The sequence below is a fragment of the Drosophila gunungcola genome (assembly GCF_025200985.1).
Source record: "Drosophila gunungcola strain Sukarami chromosome 2R unlocalized genomic scaffold, Dgunungcola_SK_2 000006F, whole genome shotgun sequence".
Taxonomy (NCBI): Eukaryota; Metazoa; Arthropoda; class Insecta; order Diptera; family Drosophilidae; genus Drosophila; species Drosophila gunungcola.
The window spans coordinates 3,562,190-3,584,912 of record NW_026453168.1 but is presented as its reverse complement, the minus strand read 5'-3'; the positions used below and the strand labels follow the sequence as shown (position 1 = coordinate 3,584,912).

The following is a 22,723-nucleotide window of genomic DNA, read 5'->3' as shown; positions in this document are numbered from 1 at the left end:
CTCACCTCCGTAGGGTGCCGGGTACATGGGATAGCCGAGGCCGACGTGCGTATGGTGGTGGGTATGAACATGACGCTGCGGCGGTGGACTGCCGTGAGTCGGCGGCACCTGCACCGCCGCCTCCCGCCGCGCCATTGCCCGCAGCGCCGCCCACGCCTCCGCCCACGGCTCCGTTGCCTGGTGGCCCATTCGGCGGCGGACCGCCGGCCATCGACTGTTTGTGGCCGTCCAACGACGAGCCGGGCGGCACACCGCCATGTCCTTTGGGGCCGGAGAGGTCCGGCTTGCTGCCGGGCGCCGGGCCCATTCCTCCGGGTGGTGGCTGTAGGTTCAGCGGCACACCGCCCGCAGACCCAGGTGCCGAGCCGGGCTGCTGGTTGGGACCGCTGCCGGGGCCGAGGACTCCGGAAACGGGTCCGGATCCGGGGCCGCTGCTCGTGGGTCCGCCGCCCTGCTGGGGCGGACCGATGCTGGGACTGCTGACGCTCACCTTGACGGGGCCGCTGCCGCTGGTGGGCGACTTGAGGGCCCGTTCGCTGAGCTCATGGATCTTGTGGGTGGTATAGTACTGGCTGGCCGCATGATGCAGTGCATCCAGCGCCTTGGTGCCGGTGTTGCGCGAGAGATCTTCGGGGGCATGGTAGCGCGGGATGGGCAGGTGATACGGTGCCGTATTGTACGGTCCGGCGGCCGACATCAACACGTTGCGGTACATCGGATGATTGGGATCGAAGCCAAAGGCGTCGGCGAAATGTACGAGGGATGGAGGAAGTACTGCGACGTGGGTGGTGGTGGCGGACCCTGCGTCTCCATGGTCGGCTTCTGGCCCTCTTGCTTCACCTTAAGCGGCTGATCGTCATCACCGCCCTTTTGTTTGGGCGAATCCTTTGTCAGATTGGTGGCCTTGTTGTTGGCCGCCGCACTTGCCGCCTGCGACTGCTTAAGTTTTTGCTGCTGCTGCTGCTGTTGTTGTTGTTGCTGCTGCTGCTGCTGTTGTTGTTGCTGCTGCTGCTGCTGTTGATGTTGTTGCTGTTGCTGCTGTTGGTGTTGCTGCTGGAGGTGCTGATGATGCTGCTGAATCGCCTGCTGTTGCTGCTGAGCCATTTGCATTTGTTGTTGCTGTTGCTGCTGCTGTTGTTGCTGCGCCGATCCCATGCCGGGCTCATCCTTGTGCATCATGCCAGGATGAGGCTGAAGCCCGGCACTGGCTGCGTTCTGAGCCGCCGCGGCTGCAGCAGCTGCTGCCTGATTTTGTCGCCCCGTGAACATATAGTAACTGATTGGGGGACAGAAAATTTAGTTAGTCATTGATTTTTAAAGATTATCATAACTTTATAATGTTATCCCCATCACTTACCGTCTCAGCTCCTCGTCGCGCGCCTGCTGCGCGGCCGCCAGGCTCATGGAGTGGCGCTGATAGATGGCGGGATAGGCGCCCAGTGCCTGCAGATCCTTGGGATGCAGGGCATGCGGCTGCTGTGGCTGCGGCGGTGGCGGCTGCTGCTGCTGCTGAGGCTGTGGCGCCGGCTGTTGTTGCGGTGGCGGATGCTGCTGACCCGGATTCGAGTTGGGCTCCTGCTTGATCTCCTGCTTGGTCATCGGCTCCTGCTTGATCAGCTTGTTGGCAAGCATCTGCGATACACATTTAGCATTAGCTTCGGCATAAGGTTGAGCATTCAAGAGGAGACTCACCTGCTGCTGTGGTGGCATGTGCTTGGGCTGGTCGTGCGGACTGGGACTCTCCTTGAGGCGCTCCTCCTTGATACTGATCCCCGACAGCTGTGGCGCCTGCGAACTGGGCGGCAGTCCTGGGTGTCCTCCCAGTTTGGCAGCCTCCTCAGAGGCCACAATTGAAACTGACCCAAAGTTGGGGTCCACATTATACGGATACGCAGGCGGTATAAAGCTAAAAGTGAAACAGATGATGATTAGTTTATGATGCAGCTAAGGATGGGTAGTCTTACTTGAAGGGATAGAAGTGGGGCATGCCCTTGCCCGGACCAGGTCCTCCTAGACCGGCTGCTCCCAGTGCGGATAGGCCACCCAGACCGGGTGGCAGACCTCCTGGTGGCGGTCCAGTCACCGCACTCAAGTTCACCGGCGGCGGCTGAGATCCCGGCTGCGAGGTGGGCGGTCCAACGATCTCCTTGCCATTGTTTTCCGGTCCCGGCTGCTGGCCCTGCTGCTGCTGCTGCTGTTGTTGCGACTGCTGCTGCTGCTGACCCGGCTGTGGCTGCGGTTTGGTCATCAGATCCAGCGGCGGATCCTTGTTCTTGCCACTGTAGTCCGCCAGGTGGGCGGCCACCGACTGCTGTCCGGGCGGACCCAGCAAATGACTGGGCGGCTGAGAGGTAGGCAGAGGTGCACCCGGCTGCATCTGTTGCTGCTGCTGCTGAGATTGGGTCAACGCTGGTGGCAGCCCTGGCGGCTTTCCCGGCTCCGACTGCACCATGTACTGCGGCTGTTGTTGCTGCTGCTGCTGCTGCTGCTGCGGTGGAGGTGGTGCCTGCGGCTGAGCTGGGTAGAACTGGTACATTCCCGGCACATACATGTTGGGAGCCGGGGCTGGTGGAACTCCCACGCCCACGCCCACGCCCACTTCCTGCGGCTTCTTGCCCATCAACTCGATGTGCTTGGCCGCCGCCGCCGCCGCCGCCGCCGCCGCCGCCACCTGACCGACCGACTTATCCAGCAGCTCCTGCTCGGCCACTGGCGTTGAGTCATCGGAGATATCACTGTAGGCCGGACTCTGCACATCCTCGCGCGAAACACGGCCCTCGAAGTCACCGGGTCCGGGTGACTTGCGGTTTTTCTTTTGCTTGCTGCCAGCGGCACTCACGCCTACGGCGGATCCGAATCCAGGTGAGGTCTTCAACCCTGCCTGCTGGGCGTAGGCCGATGGCGTCTGCTGCGGATCCTGGATATGACTGGGCGGCCTCGGCGGCGACTGTTGTGTCTGCGGATTGATTGGCGGCTGACCCGGCTGCTGTTGCTGCAGGGGATTTCCATCCGGTGGCCCAAAGCGCAGGACTCCCGCTTTAACTGAAATGGAGAGCAGATGCATATATTAAAACCTGCTGATAGCTGCTGATCTTGCACCAAAATCGATTTGAGAATCGAGCAGATAACAAGTACTTACTTGCTCCCTGCTGCAACAAGGCCTGCTGCTGTTGGTCCGACAACATGGCCGGCAATCCGCCCATTAGCTGCTGCTGGTGCTGCGACAGAGCCTGTCCAGAGATGCCAGCAGTGATGCTGCCTCCGGCCACCGGTTGTTGCTGATGGTTGCTTGTTGCCGCACTGCCTCCCGGTGTGAGCAATTGCTGCTGCTGTTGCTGCTGTGTGGTTGGCTGCTGCTGCTGTTGCTGTTGCTGCTGTGTCGCGGCATTGGGGCCTGCTGTCAGTGGAAGATTGCCCAGCGGCATTACTGATACTGCAGATTGCTCTGCTCCAGGCGTTGCCACTGCACAGATGGGAGTGGGAGCTGGTGGCGTGGCTGGTGTGGGTGCAGAAATAGGCGCTGCAGATGGCGTCTCTGCGACGGAGGGGGTGATGGTGGTGCTTGAGGCGGCAATTGATGCCGATCCAGTGGATGATGTCGTGGGTGTAGCACTGCCATTGGTGACGGGATTGCTGCAATTGGCGGTGGGTGTGTTGGGGGGCACTGCCACGGTTCCCTGACCCGCTGATGGCGCTGCCGCCGATACTGGCTGGCTGGCTGTTGGTGCGGCAGATGTTCCAGATCCCGCTCCACTTGCCAATCCCGGCGAGGGCGGCGTGGCCGGCTCCTCTGGCGCCTGCATCGAATCCTCGTCCATAGAGCTGGCACCACCGCCCGCTCCGTGGGCATGCGACTGGTGGTAGCGCAGCCCATTGGCGTGCTTGTACTTCTTGCTGCAGTCCTGTTCGGGACACTCGAGCAGCACCGGGGAGATCGCGCAGGGCGAGGCAGTCTTACATTTCTTGGTGCTGATCTGCACGTTCAGGCCGGTGACCGGATTGAGCAGGCTCTGCGGCTGCGTGGCCAGGCCACCGCCGCTGGCCGAGATGGGAATGCCGCTGGCGTTCACCATGCTCACTCCGCCAGCTCCTCCGACGCCGCCACCGCCGCCGCCAGACGCACCGCCGTCCGTCGCTTCGCCGTTGAGCGGTGAAGGCGCCTCGTCCTTCGACTTGCGCTTCTCCGGACGCGGCGGCAAAAACGCTGTCGGTGATGTGCTGGGCGTGGCACCGCCTCCATTGCCCGACGAGCTGCTGTTGCTGTTCGCCGCCGCATTGCCGGAGGCACTGCGCGTCGCCCCGCGTCCCTTGGTGGCACCATTGCGCAGCTTTGAGTGCACCTGGGCATGTGAGAAGTAAATCTGCCGGTGAAGAGGAATTATAATATAAATTAACAATCTCATTCAACCTGCCATTTAAGACCATTTCAAATCTTTATTGCAGTCTAACCCAAGAGGCCAACTACTTTTCTACTTACCGAACTTCTGGTCTCGGTGAAGTTACTCAGGTCGGGAGTAAGACCTGCACTGCGTCCGCGCTTGCCGCGTCCCTTTGGAGTTCGAGAATCTAATTCTTCAGTTGGTGAATCACAGAATCTGGAAGGCATGAAAATAAATCAGTAATCAGCACATTCAAAGCTAAAAATGTTTGCAGTGCCCACAGATATCGAGTTTCCTTAAATCAAAACAAACCACATAAGTGGAAAACATGGCAAACATTGGCAAATTAAGCTATTTACTGATAAATAATCCTTTTCCTAAACAAACAGAAAATGGTTATATGCACTTAAGTATTGTTTGGATTATTGCAAATATGCATAGTGCACAGTTCATAGAACCCGTAGTTAGTCATCACTTACTGATGGCAATATAAACCATAAGCAATACTTTTCAAACTGATCCCCAAAAAATGGGTAGAAAAGAAAAAAAAAATATAAAAAAATAAACTTGCAACATAATATTGAAAGGCATCTTTATTTAATTGATCTAGTCTCTACAATAATTTTGGAAACCGTTTGAAAAGCGTATCACCGTAAGACCATCTAAGTCCCCAGCCCCACCAACTCACCTTGGAGGAGCCCAATCGTGTCGGGTGCAGTCGAGCAGGGTGCCCACGTAGGTCTTGCCCCGCCACGTGACGTTGACCACTAGAACGCCGCCCTCGGTCTCGTGCCACACGATCCCCTCGAGGGTGACGGAGGTGCCCGGTTCGCACGGACCCAGGCAGTCCGGTTCGGTGATGGTGCCCACCGAGGTGCCGATGCAGATGTCCACCATCTCCTTGCCGCCGCCGCCTGCTCCGCCAGCGCCAGCCTCATGCTTGGCCCTCTTGGCGGGCGGCGATTTTGTGTCCTCGTCGCCGGTTCCTGCGCTGCCCGCCGGCACCGAGATCGTGTGGTGCATGGTGGCTGAGATCATGCCGGGTGCCATAAGCTTGGCCTGAGCCGTCTTGCTATCCGTTCCGACGCCGCTGCCGCCGGAAGTGCTGTTCTGGCCCTGATTCGAGTTGGCGCCACTCCCGCTGTAGCTGTTGGAGGCGGCGGCCGCAGCCAGTTGGGCGGCAATGTGCGAGGAGATTTTAATGCTGCCGACGGAGTCCTTTTCCCGGCGGTCCCGGTGCATTGGCACCTCCTCCCGATCCGCCCACACCGCCGGCACTACTGCTGGCCAGTTGGGTGGCGGAGGAGGAGGTTGCTCCGGTGGCCGCCAGTAGGGAGGCAGCCGCAGGCACCACTGTCGATGGCGATCCACCCGAAGGTGAGCCCGCCGAGGGAGTGAAGACACCTGGTGGCACTGCCGACATGGAGGAGGATCCACCGGCTTGTCCAGTGCTTCCACTCGAATTGGAGCTGCTGCCGGAGTTGGACATGTGTGCGGCTCGGCGGATGCAGGCGTGGTGGGAGCAGGGAGCACCCACCTCGCCATTGCACGAGCAGGGCGATCCGCCTGCTCCCGCTCCGGAACTCTTCTCCGGCGTATCCTTCTCTCCGGCCGCCGAGGCAGCCGCCGCTGACTTGTCCACGGACATGCGATTGGAATGTGCGTTCTTGTCCTTGGTCTTCTCGCGTCGATGACCCGAACTGCCGCGCTTCGTGCCTTGCGGCGTGGACTGACTGCCGCCGGAGGATCCCCCTCCGCTGGCATGGCCACCAGGCATTGTTCTGGCCCCCTCCTCCGGACGAGGAGGAGCCACTCCCGGCACTGGCGTTGTTCAGGTGCTTCTTGCTGCTGCCCGACGAGCTGCCGCTGCTGGAGGAGCTGCCACTGCTTGCGCTGCTCGACGAATTGTTGCCTCCCAGGGAAGAAGCGTTGGTGGAACTGGAACCGGAGCCGGAACTCCCATCCTCGTTGGCCGAGCTGTTTGATCCGGCGCCCAGGGCTCCGTTCTGCTGCTGGTCGGTGGCCTTCACAATCTCGTGCTTGGCCTCCGAGCTTTTTGTGCCCGGCTTAGTGCGCTTGATCTTCATTTTGAGTCCTTTGTCGAGCGTCGCCTGGTGGTCTATGGACATCTTTGCGCTCGATTTGCCACTGGAGGAGCTGTTACCGCTACCGCTTCCGCTGTTGCTGCCGCCTTGCGAACTCGGCGGCCCACCGGCGCTTGTGTTGTTGTTGCTCCCGCTACCGCTTCCGCTGTTCCCTGTGCCGCTGCTGCTGCCCGAGCCGCTGCCTCCGCTTCCGGTCCCGCTGCTGCTGTTGTTGCTGTTGCTATTGTTGTTGCCGCCGCTGCCGCTGCCCGTTTGCGAGGACATGCCGCCAGCGGAGAATTTGGAGCCCTGCTGTCCGTTGCCAGCCGCTGTGGCTGCTCCTGCTGCTGCCGCCGACGAGGATGAAGATGACGAAGAGGAGGAGGAGGAGGAGGAGGACGAGGACACTAAGCTGCCGCCCTTGGAGAAACCGGCAAATGTCGAGGATGACAATGTGCTGCCGGCACCAGCTCCCGCTGATCCGTTTGCGTTCCCGCTTCCACTCCCCGATCCACTCAGGGATTTGGAGCTGCTGTTCAGTGGACTCGGACTGTTCAGTTGAGCCACCAAAGCGGACTTGTAGCCCTTGGAACTGCTGCTGCCACTACCGCCGCTGCTCGAGTTCGAGTGGTGGTGGTGATGATGGTGATGCTTTCCCGAGGAAGAGGAGGATGTGGAGGACGATGAAGTGGATGATCCCTTGGCCACCACGTTCGCACTGCCGCCACTGGGCGTCGCAGTTGCTGACGAGGATGAGGTGGAGGAGTTAGCTCCGCCACTGGCCACCGGCTGGCGTGTGAACTTAATTGTGGTTGGCGAAGTGGCTGACAAATTGCTGTGCAATGTGGTCTTGTGCGATTTGTGCGACGATCCTGATGATCCTGATCCCGCCGCTGCTGCTGAGGATGACGAGGATGAAGCGCCGCCCTTGGAGGATGATGAGGAGGATGTGGAGGAGCTGGATGCCTGCTTGGCATTTAGCGCGGTAGCCTGGTTGCCACCACCCGAAGAATGCGCCGCCGACTTCTCGATGTCCGCGTCCAAGTCGTCCAGCAGCTCTGGTATGCCGCCAATGTTCCACTCGTCCTCGTACTCGAAGTTCGTGTCCTTCGACTCGCTCGAATTGGAGCTGCTCGACGAGGAGAGCGACGAGGAGGAAGAGTTGCAAGCGGGGCTCTTGCCAGCTAGTTCTGCGAAGGGAGAAACAGGAGAGAAATTTAGGTGAGAGTTGTCGCGTCAATGTAAGGGGGTCAGTGGCTCAAGTAGGGGGGTTGCCCTTTTACCGCTTGTGTACCCTATGCTCATTATCTAATTATAAGCTTTAAGTGAATTTTTAAACTCACAAATTCCAAAACACTTTCATGAGGACGAGAATTCGGGGCTAAGTCCTTTTGTTTGTAAATTTAATTTGCAATCTGCACAAAACCTTTTTTTTAATAACCTGTCTATCTGTCTTTATCGAATGTTTTAACAAAAATCTTTTATCGCTATTTAAAAGGTTTTTTAAAAATTGAACAACTTATATATAATACTTTGTCTATACGATTTAGTTTATACATCACGATTAAGGGGTTCCCCTTAAAATAATCCTGACTGCGCCACTGTCGATAAAAAAAGAGTACCAACGAGAGATTTGCTGTTACTTACTTGTATTTGTGTGCTTCTTGATCGCACTAGAGTTGTTGTTGTTGTTATTGTGGTTGCTCTTCTGATTATTCGCTGCCGCAGTTGTTGTTGTTGCCTTCGTTTTGTTATTGAAATTCAGCGCTTGATTCGCCGTCGTTGTTGTTGCTGCTGCTGTTCCTGTTGTTGTTGCCGTTGTAGCTGTAGCTGCTCCTGCCGCACTTAAATTAGCTAACAACTTATTATTCTTAATATTGCTTTCCGTTGCTACGTTGCTGCTATTCAGGGCCACCTGCAAATGCAGAAAAAAGAAGAAATCCAACATTAGTAAGTTGCAGTTGTATGGGTGTGAGTGCGTGTGCGTTTTGATGTGTGAGGAGTAGGGCAAGACAACTCAACAAAAAATAGCTGAAACAGAAATTATAATTTTTTCTGCCCCTTTCGCTTTACCTTTGCCAACTTCTTTTCCATTCCACAATCATAATTAGATTATAGTTTTTTTCTAGTATTTTAAGTGTTCTATTTTACAGAAATCAAAAACGAAAACAATAAATAAATATTTTGCGCGAGCCTTCTCCGCGGCGTCCTTTTTCGTTTGGCGGATGAGAACGGAAAACCAAAAAAAAAAAAAAGAAGTAGAGCTGGAGAGCCACCACCAAAAACATGGGAGAAGAGAGGAAGAAACAGAAGAGTGTAAGAGCAGAAGAGAGGCGGTGGAGAGACGAAGGCAAATAAACAAAACGATTTTAGTGTTGGAAAAGGCCTTTCAGAATCGAATAACTGACAACAATAATTGTTTGTTGATCATGATTGTGTTTTTACTTAGCCCTTTAAACTAATAAATCAGAAGCTACCAATAAACCAGTAACAAAAAGAGTAAAGAGTGTAGTTTTCTGGTCACTTTGTTATCGCTTTCTTCGCTTATCGCACACTGCAAAAGTGTAGTGGCCACTTCAGAAGGCAGCTCGAAAAAACTAAACTCAAGTGGGGCCAAAATGATGACAATAAAATAATTACTCTCTTATCGCCCACTAAAAGTAAAGTAAGGTATAGGTAGAGTTGAATGGCTGGGGATAAAGAGTGTTGCCAATTATAAAAAATCTGTTAATATATATAGCATATAGCTAAACCCCAGTTGGAAGCTAAAAATATTATTATCATTTAAAGCTACAACTTTTTTATTGCTTTCAATAGAAAAATAACATAATCTCTCAGTAATCGTAATCCAAAATAAAGAACACAAGTTTTAATTTTTACTACGTGATGGTTTTTTATTACAAAACATAAAAACTAATCTTTATTAGACTATTCGACTATAATAGACTATTAAAAAACAAAACACTAAAAAAAATTTTAATTTAATTAAAACTGAGTTCTTATGTGTTTTAAATTTAAATTTATTTAGGTGACTAAATATACTTGAAATTTGTTCCTTATTTTACTTTAAAAGATAATTGTGTAATCTGAAATAACCGAACTAAAAATTGAGTTTTTGAAAAACACTTATCGTAGTCAAGTTTTAAAAAAATGGGCGTTGTATCCAAAATATCTTATTGTCGTTATAAATTAAGTAATATTTTCAAATATATTTAAGTACATTTACTTTTATATATCTTAAATGTATTTATTAAATATGATATATCCAATTTATATTTAAAAAAAACATGAAATATTATAATAACTTATCAGGAATTTCTGATTTAAATATATTGCAAACTGGGAATGAACATAGCCAACCTGTCAACACTGATGGAAAGTAGTGTGGATTCTTTTTTTGGGGAAAGGGGTTAAGAGCGAGGTGCGACAATGTGCTTACCTTATTCGGGTGGTGGCTAGTGTTCGCCTCGTTACGTCTCATTGACTCCATGCAGACGCAAACGATCGGGCGGCCGCACTGCGCGGGCGGCCCAAAGAACTACCAGTAGTGCCTAGGAACGTGCAGCCGGCGGAGGAGGAGTTGTTGCTCAAGTGACTTGAACTGGTGCTGCGGTTGCTGGCGCGGATGCGGATGACCCTGCTGGTGGGTGGCGATAAACTGGGGCGCTGCCTTGTGTGACGACTTGTCGACTTGTTATCCAGGCAACAAGACAGGGAGACACAGGGCCTCGGCCCTCGGGCCAAATGGTTCATTTTCAAAACTGCAAATAGAGCAAAAAGAAAGATTCCCTCGATTAGAATATGCAATCTGCCAGAAATACGGTTAACGCTATAATGAAAAGTACTGAAAAGTACTGCCCCACTCGATCGAGTGTGCGGCGAGATTAGAGCCTTGTTGCTCTTTCAAGTGCTCAATTCAATTGCCCCTTATCGACGATCGCCAATCAACGTGTTTGAGGTTAACTATAAAGCATGGGCGACTGTGATTTACATGCACAGTGTGGGGTTGGATCATAATACATATATAATATTGAGACGGTAGAAGGTACATACATATATGATTAAGGGGAGGCGAGGCGGCGGGGAGGCACACCTGTTTAACGACCTGGTAATTAAAGCACTTTTGCACAATTTACTGATACTGATAACGAATAACTGGTACGAGTTATACTTCTACTACCACCGATCTCAAGTGCCGCCGAATATGGAGTATATGATTTAAACATGTGCGAGCACAGTAGCAGTTGCCGTTCCGATTTGCGATTAGATAACGTCAGCCACACCGACGACGACGTCTCTGGGAATTCTACGAGAGTTTGTACATACACGTATTTGTACACCCCGAGAACGCTGACGTCATCGTTGGCAGCTTTTAGCACTTTTTTTTTTTTAATTTCAATGCAAATGAACTTTTATGCCAGAACAAATGTCAAGCGTAATGCCGGCTATTAGGCTTAGACTTAATGATTTTGTAAGCCAAATATGCTAATGGAAACTATAACTGAGAAACACTCAAAACAAATGATATAATTTTCCATAAATTACGTTATCATTTGTAATTTTTATAATGACAACAAATAACCAAAGTCAAATTATATTTAATAATTTTGGTAAATTTTCCCTTGGATATTATACCGCATATAATGAACGATATAAGCATTACTAATTGCTTTAAAAGGGAAATCGCGAATTTTATAATACTATTTTTCCCCTTTAGTCGACAGTTTTGTGCCCTCCTTTGTCAATTAATTTGATTGATTGGTTTGCATGAATCTCTGTTGATTCATTCACTTTTTTTTTTTGTGCTGCTTCATACGATTTTAAAGCAGCAACAACAATTAAATTTGCATGTGCTTAACATTTTATGATAATTAAGTGGCACAGACAGCAAAACACGCTTTTTTTTGTGTGGGCCGACGATGGATTTTTTTGTATTTTTATTTTTTGTCAACTTGTTTGTTTGTTTGTGTCACCCGAGTTGTGTTCGCATTTTCATACTGAATACTGAAACTTAATTAATTGAGTTGTTGACTGTGCTTGGTTCGACAATAAAAGCTGCCCACACACATTGCGTATTTTACTGCCGCATTTAATCTCATCCAAATGCGCGTTTTTAAGCCCAGACAAGAGCATTTCAGTTCCCATGGCAATCATCTTGTGTTCGCCGCTGGGCCCCTTCACTCGGACACCATTTAATCCGCTATTACGCACTCCACACTCCCTTGACCATGTGGGTGGCAATGCGAGTGTGGCATGTGGCATGTGGCATTAACGCGCCAACAAGGGGTTAAGCCCCGAAAGAGAAAAAATTGAAATAAAACAACTCACATCCATTGCGATATGCTTTTCACAGACGCCGCCAACAAACACGAAGATTGAAACACACCATAATTTAGACAAATCAATAAATTACTAATAGCCCCCGCTACTTCACTCCTTCGTGCGATCGACATTCCACTGAATTCGACCGAGGTCCCAACTTTGGCAGAAGGCACCGACCGGGGAGCAGGGCACATAAAAGGTAGGCAGGCAGGCAGGCAGCAGCAGCAGTTGGTTCAGTTGGCCAGGTAGAAAAAACTGGCTGGGTAAAGGCACAACGCGACAGCGCCGGTCATCGTTCAAGTCGTGTTTTAAATTGGGATTGCGGCCAAGCTCCGATGCACAGGAAAGGAAAATATAGGAGAGAGTGGCAAAGTGGCAGAGTGGCATAGGGGAACCGATAGCGTCTTCTTGTTATGGCCAAAGTCCCTGTCCGCACGTACTAAACATCAGGCAGTATCCAAGCCCAACCCAAAAGCAACCAGAAAACAGCGGTCAGTGCTGGTGGTTACTGAACGTTGATCACAATGGCTAGTTAAAATTAAACAACAGCAGAGAAAAAAGTAATGAAAATATGTTGATTCATCAAAGAAAAACTTACTTATAAACAATAATATAATATAAGTTTAGACGACTGATGCAGTATAGAGGCTGTCTTCCCAAATGTTTGTAATAAGAAAAAAAGTGCATGGGAAACATTATAAAGATTATACCTTGATATAACTAAAAGACAGATTGAATGAAAAATAGCTAGAGCATGTCAACGCTGGCCGACTCAAAATCAGCGGGAGAACATAAAATCGCCAAGATGATGAAGAAGCCGAAGAAACCGATGAAGAACAAGGCGCTGTAGAGCTAAAGATTTACGGTCAACATCGTTGGAAACATCGGCCGCCGTTCAGATCGTTGTAGATCTGCTTGACTTCATCGCCGCCGCCGCCCGTTGTCGTCGTCATCGTCATCATCATCATCTCGGCTCTTTTTGTTGTTTCACAAGATGGTTGTTGTACAAGATTGATCCTCTGCGGTTGCTAAATGAACGCCTCTGGGGAGTTGCCAGTGCGCTTTTATTAGCGTTTTTGATCCAGAATGGATCGTAACCACAGCAGCCAAGAAGCACAAGCAGAGACGAAGTCCGCATCAGACACACACGCAGGTACTATTATGCTCAAAAGAATAGTGTTTGCTACTTCCAACTTATTTTTATTGGTTTCAAAAGCAGTTCTAAATTATACGAGAAAGCTATAAATCATTTTGTACACATAGAAGTAAAACATTCAATGTTTTTGTTAAGCTAAAGTTGAAAATATATGGTTGAAAAATACCAGAACTTTCACGTTTTTTGGGACAGAACTAATAAATACATATACAAATTGTGTAACCATGTTTCGGAGATTGAAAATTTTGCTTCTTCTACTACAGATAGTGTTGCTATTATTTATCGCTGTACTTAAAAATTACGATATAAGTAATAAAATTGTATAAATGCATTATTATCGTTATATAGTTTATAAGGCAGCAAACAATAAAATTGAACTTTAGTTTTTTTTCAAAAATATATATAAAATAAAAGGTGCTATTATATTGATCTCCGTTGTTTAAGCACAATATAAAAAACAAAACAGACGAAAATTGCGATTCGCTAATAATTCTTCGACCGCTTGTGTTTCTGTTTTGATTCGGCTGGAATCGCGATAATTTGATTTTCCCCCAGCACAACTCATGCGATTGCGTTGGCGGCGACTGTTTAGGCTTAACACGCTCGCGGCGACGGCGGCGGCTCGGCGTTCAATTAAATTAAGTGCAGCGGGTTTGGATCCCTTTTCGTTTTTTGTTTTTTTTTTTTTTTTATTATTTTCCTTGTGGCATGCCACACCACCGCAGTACGAGATGCTCTCAAGTGCTAGCCAACTCAAGTGGCGATCATGCCACTTAGGCAACGGTCTGAAAACGAGCCTTGGATGGGAACTACTCAAAGACGAAAGAGGAGGGACCAGATCTCGATCCCGGGTTACTAGACACATTCAATTGCATTTCCCAATATATTGATCACTCGAAAGAGACTGTGTGTGTGTGAGTGTGTTTGCTTGCGCCCCTTTTTCCGTCCGTTGATAGGGCTTCGGAATTTATGACTTCATTTCCCCCAACAGATCTTTTGTTCGTGTCACCAGCAATTTGCTGCCCTCAATTACGAGTGTTCTTCTTTGTGAGCCTCGAATCTAATGAGTTACACCCAAGATGAAGGGGTGGCGCAGCCTCAGATTTTGTTGTTTATATTTCCTCAATTGTTGTCAAGGGAAACTTGTGCTATCGATCCGTAGAGGTTTCAGTTTTGATTGTAATCCCTTGGGTGAGAATTTGGTACTTTGAAAATGGCTTACGCATGGTCTTTTTCATCTGAACTTTTCGAAATTTTAAAAAATACCATTATTTGCTTATAACTTATAAAATACCATGATGTCTTGGGGTTTGAAATTTATGTAAATTGTTATTCACACAATCTTATATTTTGGCAAATACGCGAGATGAATAAGATTAAGATTAATTGCATTAAATAGCCTGTAATTACCAATATTTAATAAGATATATGTATATTTAAGTATCATTCATGAGTCTAGGTCATTAATGTTAAATATACGACAAAATAAAAACTATGACACAAGTATTGCGTGTCAATTGCTATCGCCGGTCGAATTTTTACATTTTGATTCATACAAAACAAGCTGAAAACATACATGGTTTAGAAATATAATGAAACTTTCGCTATATAAACCAGGAAGTAACTCAATCGATTCCAATGTTAACCAAGATGTTACCACGTTCGTTGCTGCTGATTATAGGAGGACTTTGGTTGATCATTTTGTTAGTGGATAACTGCAGTGGAAAAGTAAGAATGTTGTTCAGACCTGACAAGATTAAAATACTATCATTCGAATCAATAGAGAAAGTGGGACTATGAGCCCCTATCGATTGAAGCCTACTCTTACGGATGAAAGCATGCTGAAGATCACCGCGAGGGTGGAGCGAGTCGGTAGGGGAGAATTTGCCATTTCGGCCAATATCGACTTCAAGTACGAGCCCGGCGATACAACTTTGGTGAGTACTACTCTAATATAAGATAAATTTCTATACTTTTAACTTATAACTAACTTACAAAAAAAATGGTTGAACAATATATATACAGATATTTTGATGGTTAAAGGTAGCTTTACTGAACATTTTAATTATTTGTGTTGTTCTTCTTTATAAGTCTAGCCATTTGATCTCAATAACTTTTAGGTTGAGGCTTTGGGTTATCGAAGCAGCTCCGGAAACGAAAACGACTACAAGCTAATACCATTCAGCATCCCAAAGCAACCTTTCACACAGTTCATGAACAGTCACTACAAGGACGTGGTAATAGCCAACCTAGGGGGTTGCTCTAATCTCATCCAGTTTGAGGACCAATTCGAGCCGCCGTGGCCCCAAAAGGAGTACGTACTGGACAAGTGCGTGGCCAACAGCGATGGTTTCCCGGAGGTGGTACCCGAAGGCTTCTACAAGGTCAACTTCTCCATGATGAATCCCGTGGATTGGGGGTTCATTGTCATTGTGAAAATCTCCACTAAAATTATGTGATTTCCATAAACGACATGAATACAACACTTATATGTCATATCAAATGTTTAATCTAGATGCAGCATGTAAACACTTAGTTTGATTTAATAAGCAATAAAAACTGCATTAAAAAATGAAAAATCTATGTTTTATTTGTCAATTATAAACACGGGGCTGTTTGGGATTACCAAAGTGATGTTTGACAACAGATTGATTTGACAAACCCAGTGGATTTTTAAAATTCTAAAACATTAATCGGAACAAGAAAGGTAGCAAACTTCGGCAAGCCGAAGTTCATATACCCTTGCAGCTATTGCTAAAATTAAATATTCTTGAAAACATTAAAGTTATCATTTACTTTCGTATATGTTTAAAAACGTTGAAGCCATGATGATTTTCAGCTCAATTATTCGATAGTTAATCGTTTTCCGATTTTAATCATATTAAAACCGATATTCTGAACTGTCAATATTATTAATAAGTCAAAAAGAATTTAAAAAAATTACAAAATAATGAAGTTAAATTTTTTTTAATAATTTTATTGTTCGCAAGTTATAGTCGTCTGATTTTGATGATATTTAAACCGTAATTCTGAAATATTTAACCATTACTATATTCGAAGAACTAAAAAAAAAAATAAAAAACAGCAAAGTTATAATTTTTTTCATTTGTTTTTCCGATTCTTCCTATGGTAAAGTTTCATGCAGATAGCTTTAAAACTGAGATACTAGTTTGCGTAGAAACCGACGGACAGACATACGGACAGATAAACAAACGGATGCTGATCAAGAATATATATACTTTATAGGGTCGGAAACGTCTCCTTCACTGCGTTGCAAACTTCTGACTGAAATTATAAAACTCTCTGCAAGGGTATAAAATTAATCGAAAATATTAATCCCAAACATTAATCGAAAACATTTTAATTGCTTAGCCAAAAATTTTACGGCAAGATAAGTCCGTGAGATAAAAAAAACTCAGATTATACACCCTAGCTATATAAGCAGCCTGCATTGGGCACAATGTTTTAAATTCAATTCAAGCAAAATGGTTTGCTATGAGCTGCTTTTAACCTGGACAAGGATTGGAATTCTAATTTTGTCTATCCATTTGGCTGAGGCAGCTGTAAGTTTGGTTAAAAACAAAAATTGTTGTTCTATACTAATTGCTTTACCTTTAGCGAAAATGGGACTACGAACCGATTTCATTTATCACCACCTCTTCGGATGACAGCAAGCTAAAGTTCGATGCCAAAATTGATAGACTGGGGCGTGGAGAATACGGATTAACGGCCGTCATCGAGTGGAAATATGAAACAAATGAGAAAACTATGGTGGGTTCTTAATAAAAATAATTTATGTTAACCAATATCCTGTTCTTAAAACGTTTCCCAGGTGGAAGCATTTGCTTATCGCAGTAATTCTGGAGATGAGAGTGATTACAAGCTGCTCCCTTGGTCAATTCCCAAGCAGACCTTCTATGAATACCTCAACACCTATTATAAGGATATGATTATTAAAAACATAGGACACTGCTCCAATCTTCCACAATTTGAGGGCAAATTTCAACCTCCTTGGCCACAAAACACTTATAAGATGGATAAATGTAAGTTCGTTGGCGATGGACTGCCGGAAATCGCTCCACCCGGATACTACAAGATAGTTTTCAGCAAATTTGGAACCGATCAGCCCACCTGGGGTTTTACGGCGGTCTTTAAGTTGACTAATAAACTGTTCTAGACGTTTTGTTAGTCAAGGAAAACAGTACAAAATTTTAAATTTTTATTAAAAAATTTGTGCAAAAATAAATAAATACAATAAATTGATCTTATAAAAATTATTATTATTATTATAGGAAACAAATAAATGAAATAAACTGATAACTTTGCTATTTTTAAATTTTTTTCTTCAAAATAATGGTTAAATATTTCAGAATTACGGTTTAAATGTCATATAGCTACCATAGAAATTATCCAAATTAAACTTCTGTTTTTAAATTTTTTCAAAATATTCTTTTTGGCATATTAAAAATTTAATAGTTCAGAATTACGCTTTTAATTTTATTCAAATTGGAAAATGATATCATTTAGCTGGCATAGGAACGATCGAATAATTGATCTGAAAATCGTCAAAGCTTCAATGTTTTAAAATTTAAATTTCATTTTTGCAATAGGTGCAAGGGTATTTGAACTTCGGCTTGCCGAAGTTTGCTTCCGTTTCTTGATTTTTATTTCGCAATGTTCGCAAGTTACTAACACGATCGACCTTGAGATATTTAAACAATTTAAATGTTATTTTCACTTAAAAAGTTTGTTAATAATGTCGTGCAACATAGCAATTTCATTCACTATATAAATACAATCCAAAACCTGCCAGTACCCAGTTAAAAATTAGCCAAATGTTTTTCCCTTGTTCGTTGGTCGCAATTTGGTTGGGAGTCCTGCTGATTCAAGGCTGTGGAGCAGCGGTAGTTCCAGATTTTATATCCCCCGTTATCCGAATAATAATAATAATAATATTATTACGCAGCGTAAATGGGACTACGAACCCATATCAGTCACCGCATTTAGCTCTGATGAAAGTCTAGTAAAGTTTGAACCCAAGATCATTCGCATGGGGCGCGGAGAACTAGGAATATCAGCCAATGTCTTGTGGAACTATGATACGACTGAGGAAACCATGGTGGGTTCTAATTCCTAATAAGGTATATTCTATAAAAACAAAACCATCTTCTGCAGGTTTCGGCTGTTGTCTACCGAAGCACTTCGGGAGATGAAAGGGATTACAAGCTGCTCCCTTGGACAATTCCCAATCAACCCTTGTACGAATACCTTGACAACTACTACAAGGATGTGATAGTTAAGAACTTTGCCCCCTGCTCCAACCTTCCGCAGTTCGAGGGCAAGTTCGAACCGCCAATACCAAAGCAGACATATACTGCTGACAAATGCGTGGTCGAAGGCGACGGGCTACCGGAAATTGCACCGCCTGGATTCTACAAGATCATATTTAATTGCACTGGACCCGACCAGCCAACATGGAGCCTTACAGGGATTATAAAACTAACAAACAAAATGTTTTGAACCATTGCAAAAAATCCAAACTGTAACTTTATTGCCTAAAACATCTTATTGAATATTTGTTTTAGGTGCCTAAACCTTCTTCAATTAAATTCCATTTCTATTATTTTAAAAAGTGGCGTAAAGAAGTAAAAATTGGATGTCTTCAAAGCTATCACAGTAAAATACAATTTTAGTTGTTTAAAAAAAGCAAAATAAATAACATGTTTACCAAAAATTTAAGTTTATATAACAATGTATATTCTAAAATAACCCCATTTAAAATTGTCTGATTAAAAAGCGCTTATAGCTTGTCTAATAAAGTCTGAATCTCAAACTCTAACTAACAAACAACAATTTAATTGTCCGCATTTGAAATCTATGTAAAACATCAAAATAAATTCTAAAAATTCGGATAATTAAGTATCTTTATCATAATAAAATTATAACAAAGTATTTTGTGCACAAAACACATTATAATAGAGTTACAAGTGCACAAAACACAGAGAGCAAACATAAAAATAAAAACAGGAATCTTAACTGGAAGTATCAAGAGTTATATAATCAAAATAATGAATAAATATTTGTAGTCGAAACCTTTTTTATCTTGTAAAAAATTATTAACAAGGCCTTGCTGTTTTGAAACCATGACAGAATAAAATGTTGTTAACAAGGTAAACGTAGTTAAAACATGATTTAACGGTATGATAAAAATGTCGTGTCAAATTTCAGATAACCAAATCAATCATTTGGCTATATAAACATAAAGAGCGACATGAAAGTATCTTACTATATAGAGTATTAACCAAATGGTTACCCGTTTATCAAATGGTGTAATTTTGGTAGTGCTGCTAGCCAGTGCCTGTGGAGCGGTAATTTCAGAATTTATAATCGGTTACTATTCTAATATCTGTATTATTAGCAGCGCAATTGGGAATTTGAACCCAGATAGAAAACCAGCACCTCCTCGGATGCCAGTCTTATAAAAATTGATACCAGAGTTGAACACAGTGGACGCGGGGAATTTGGGCTTTCCGGAAGCATTGAGTGGAAATATAAAACTAGTAACGAAACCATGGTGGGTCTAATTATTTTAAACGATGCTCTATATAGAAACAACAATCTTTTTTAGTTGGAGGCTAGTGTTTTCCGAAGCAATACGGGTGTTGAGAGTGACTACAAAGTGCTCCCATGGGCAAATTCCTAAGCAATCCCTTTAGAAAGTGTCGATGTTAAGCTTTAAGCACTGTTCAAATCTTCTGCAGTTCGAGGGCAAATTTCAAACGTCATTTTCAAAAAAAATACTTATTTCAGCAACAAATGCGTCATCAACGGCGATGGGCTTTCGGATATCATCCCTCCCGGATTTTATAAAATTATTGTTAAGTGCGCTAGAACCAGGCCAGCCCTCTTGGAGCGGTACTGCCATTTAGATCTTTAAAAAAGAATATATATCATAAGATAAATATATCGTTTCTTCATTAGAAACTTTGTGTTTTTTGTAAATTAAAAAAAAAATAGTCTAAATGCGAAACACAATTGGACGCTTTGGTTCTTTAAAAACTTGTTTCAATATATTAAAGGTATGTAAATTACTTCAAAGTAGCTACTTAAAATCGTTATGGGCAATCAATTTCCATGAAGTTATTTCTATTTCAGATCATTTTTCCTTTTTTACTTTAATCTTTTTATTACTTTTATAATCTCAGCGATTTTGTCTTAAGAACAATTAGCCAAATTACATATTATTTTTGATAAAATTCAAACTAGGTATATTTTAAAACGATTTTTACTTGTTTTTGGCATGTAATCTTGTTTAACATGTTCACCAAAAATGTAAAACTGACTTAGATAACTTTAACAAGTATTAGAAGTAATAATGCCGTGCAACTAGCCCCCGCTTGCTATATAAATATCAACCGAGGGTCGATCGAATTAAGTTTAATTTTGGCTAAATGATTTCACGAAGCTCAATGCGGTTTTTTTTTCGCTGCGCTCCTGATCCACGGTTGCGTTGCAGGAGTATGTTGGGAAACCCTAATAAACGTATACCCCCAGGATTTATAATTTTTTTTTTCTACAGCGCAACTGGGAATACGAGCCCCTATCCCTGACATCCTATACCTCTGATGAAAAGCTTATGAAGATTACGACAAAGGTTGATCGACTGGGACGCAGTGAATTTGCGTTTTCCATGACGCTAGACTGGAACTATGATGCGGATAAGGACACTATGGTAGGTATTTGGATTTAATTTCTTATTTGCATTAAACTCTTTATAAATAATACTTTTTTACCGGACAGGTGGAAGCTGACGTTTTTCACTGCTCGTCAGGAGATGAGGAAGACTATAAAATGATGCCCTGGTCTATTCCCCAACAACCCTTTTTCGAGTATCTAAATGGCTTTTACAAGGACGCTTTTATCAAGAATGTGGGCCATTGCTCAAATATGGTCCAATTTGAAGGCGATTTTGTACCCCCATGGCCCAGAAATGTTTATAAGCTCGATAAGTGTGTAGCCAACGGCGAAGGATTACCGGAAATCGCACCCGAGGGTTATTTCAAATTAGTTTATAAGACCACAGGGCAGGTCGACTGGGGTTTCACCCTGATCGTAAAAGTCACGCACAAGTTGATTTAATGTTGTAATTTTTCAAGAACCCCTTTTTTCTCTTTTATTTTTTTTTTTTAAATAAAACATGTACAAATGGTCTCCAACTTGTTGGTTATAAACAAAATAATACATTGAACTATGGTTTTCTAATCTAATCTTTCAGTTTTAAGTTAGATATATACAATGTCGATAAATGATTCTGGAAATAAAATAACAAAAATAACTATAACAAGAACAAACAAAAACCGTGTAATTGTTAAATTAGTTTTCGATTCTGAGTCCATTGAAAAATTCAGATAAGTTTTAACGTTAAAAACCATGTACGTGTACATCTCAAATTAGTTTTCGATTCTGAGTCCATCGGAAAATTCAGATAAATTTTGCGTGTTTTACCCTAATCCAATAGCATTATTTGTTCACAAAAATGTAATTAATGTATACACAAAGTTTCCGTGACCTACGTTTTTTTTTTAGCAATATTTTACCAGATGGTTCGACTATATAAATAAAAGCAAGATGGAAGTGGCCAGCAATTGAACCGAAAATGTACTCGTTTACCGTGCAGCTACTAGTTTCTGTGTGCATTTTTGTGTACCTATACGGTGAGTGCGTAGCAAAGGTAAGACTGAAACCATTTTAAACCATTTAAACCATTTAAACCATATTAAATTAATTCAAAACCGTTGTTTTTTATGGGTACAACTAATTTATTATTCAACTTAAATGCAAAGTAAAAAATTTTAGATTTAAAAAGTGCGAATATTTGTATAGAAAACGTGGGAAGCCACTCCTATGTCAATTGGAGGCTCGACCACAAACCCCAGTGCCATGGACATGGATTTGCGAATTGAGCGCATTTCAAGGGGAGAGTTCGGCTTTTCGGGCACATTCTTCTGGAATATTGATATGGACGAAAACGTAATGGTGAGTGGTGGTCTAAAATCAGCTATTTAAAATGTATGATAATTAACAAATTTATTTCAGGTCGAAATGCGTATTTTAAGTAGCTACTCTGGCAGAGAAGATGACTACAAGATGACTCCTTGGTCCATTCAACCGCAGAAATTTACCGATTACATCGACACCTTCTACAAGGACATGCTGATCCCCAACCTCGGAAATTGCACAGATTTGCCAAGATTCGACTCCGGATTTGTACCGCCCTGGCCGAAGGGGAACTTCAACTTCACCCGCTGCTCTTGCAATGGCAACGGATTGCCGGAAGTTATGTCAGAGGGATTCTATAGAGCCGAAGCCATTATCACCGCCCTACCAACCGTTGCACTGAATGTGTCCGTCGTACTCCGTATCAAGACCAAAATGTTCTAAATTTCGGACAATTAAATCGCAAATCCTCCCTGTCTACTTGCTATTTGTTTTTAATTTTGTGCAATACCGGGGTGTGAGCTGTGAGGAGATCGTCATAAATTTCGACAGACGCGCGGCACCAAGTATAAATCGCTTTTAAAGTTCGAAAAAGAAATCAAAATAATTGTTATTATATAAAATTATATATAAAGTTATATATCTAAAATATATATCTAAAATATGACAATTTAATAAAGCTAAAACATCGAAATCAAAATGCAATTTTTTTTTAAATATTTACACCCATAAAAAAATTGTCAGAGAATGAAAACTATTTGGTTTTAGTTTTTTTTCTGTTTTTA

General features: G+C 44.3%; 6 protein-coding genes and 1 long non-coding RNA gene across 10 annotated transcripts in view; 6 read left to right on the top strand and 1 right to left on the bottom strand.

Moving 5' to 3' along the window:
• The window catches only part of LOC128254544 (mucin-19), an 84,770-nt gene that overhangs the window by 702 nt on the left and 61,345 nt on the right, over positions 1–22,723 (bottom strand). Inside the window, 13 exon segments of the mRNA XM_052983671.1 lie at positions 6–90; positions 92–738; positions 741–1,276; positions 1,358–1,632; positions 1,693–1,906; positions 1,965–3,042; positions 3,140–4,361; positions 4,478–4,595; positions 5,068–5,600; positions 5,602–6,150; positions 6,152–7,653; positions 8,111–8,378; positions 9,903–10,224. Of these exon segments, the coding sequence (XP_052839631.1) occupies positions 6–90; positions 92–738; positions 741–1,276; positions 1,358–1,632; positions 1,693–1,906; positions 1,965–3,042; positions 3,140–4,361; positions 4,478–4,595; positions 5,068–5,600; positions 5,602–6,150; positions 6,152–7,653; positions 8,111–8,378; positions 9,903–9,953 (7,078 nt within the window). The 5' untranslated portion in view covers positions 9,954–10,224.
• LOC128254582 (uncharacterized) lies at positions 14,555–15,456 on the top strand. The gene is given in 4 exon segments (XM_052983738.1): positions 14,555–14,669; positions 14,725–14,766; positions 14,768–14,878; positions 15,062–15,456. Coding segments are annotated over 4 exon segments (582 nt in total). The 5' UTR covers positions 14,555–14,579; the 3' UTR covers positions 15,401–15,456.
• Positions 16,422–17,176, top strand: LOC128254583 (uncharacterized). Its single transcript, XM_052983739.1, has 3 exons — positions 16,422–16,504; positions 16,560–16,712; positions 16,774–17,176. Exons 1-3 carry the CDS (start codon positions 16,427–16,429, stop codon positions 17,116–17,118), a joined length of 576 nt encoding a protein of 191 aa, XP_052839699.1. The 5' UTR covers positions 16,422–16,426; the 3' UTR covers positions 17,119–17,176.
• LOC128254589 (uncharacterized) lies at positions 17,704–18,685 on the top strand. Its single transcript, XM_052983746.1, has 3 exons — positions 17,704–17,845; positions 17,908–18,060; positions 18,117–18,685. The coding sequence occupies exons 1-3, from the start codon at positions 17,777–17,779 to the stop codon at positions 18,459–18,461; spliced, it is 567 nt and encodes a 188-aa protein (XP_052839706.1). The 5' UTR covers positions 17,704–17,776; the 3' UTR covers positions 18,462–18,685.
• LOC128254608 (uncharacterized) lies at positions 19,233–19,848 on the top strand. Of its 2 annotated transcripts, none has more exons than XR_008267564.1 (3): positions 19,233–19,309; positions 19,363–19,515; positions 19,570–19,848. It is a non-coding gene; the product is annotated as an uncharacterized LOC128254608 (long non-coding RNA). The 2 variants fall into 2 exon arrangements; XR_008267563.1 differs by having other exon boundaries at positions 19,247–19,309; positions 19,360–19,515.
• Positions 20,227–21,117, top strand: LOC128254593 (uncharacterized). Its single transcript, XM_052983749.1, has 3 exons — positions 20,227–20,459; positions 20,521–20,673; positions 20,742–21,117. The coding sequence occupies exons 2-3, from the start codon at positions 20,578–20,580 to the stop codon at positions 21,078–21,080; spliced, it is 435 nt and encodes a 144-aa protein (XP_052839709.1). The 5' UTR covers positions 20,227–20,459; positions 20,521–20,577; the 3' UTR covers positions 21,081–21,117.
• On the top strand, positions 21,583–22,502 carry LOC128254587 (uncharacterized). 3 transcript variants are annotated; one of them, XM_052983741.1, is made up of 3 exons: positions 21,583–21,672; positions 21,825–21,977; positions 22,038–22,502. In XM_052983741.1, the coding sequence occupies exons 1-3, from the start codon at positions 21,598–21,600 to the stop codon at positions 22,380–22,382; spliced, it is 573 nt and encodes a 190-aa protein (XP_052839701.1). In that variant the 5' UTR covers positions 21,583–21,597; the 3' UTR covers positions 22,383–22,502. The 3 variants fall into 3 exon arrangements, with proteins under 3 accessions (XP_052839701.1, XP_052839703.1, XP_052839702.1); XM_052983743.1 differs by having other exon boundaries at positions 21,596–21,655; XM_052983742.1 differs by having other exon boundaries at positions 21,603–21,672; positions 21,785–21,977.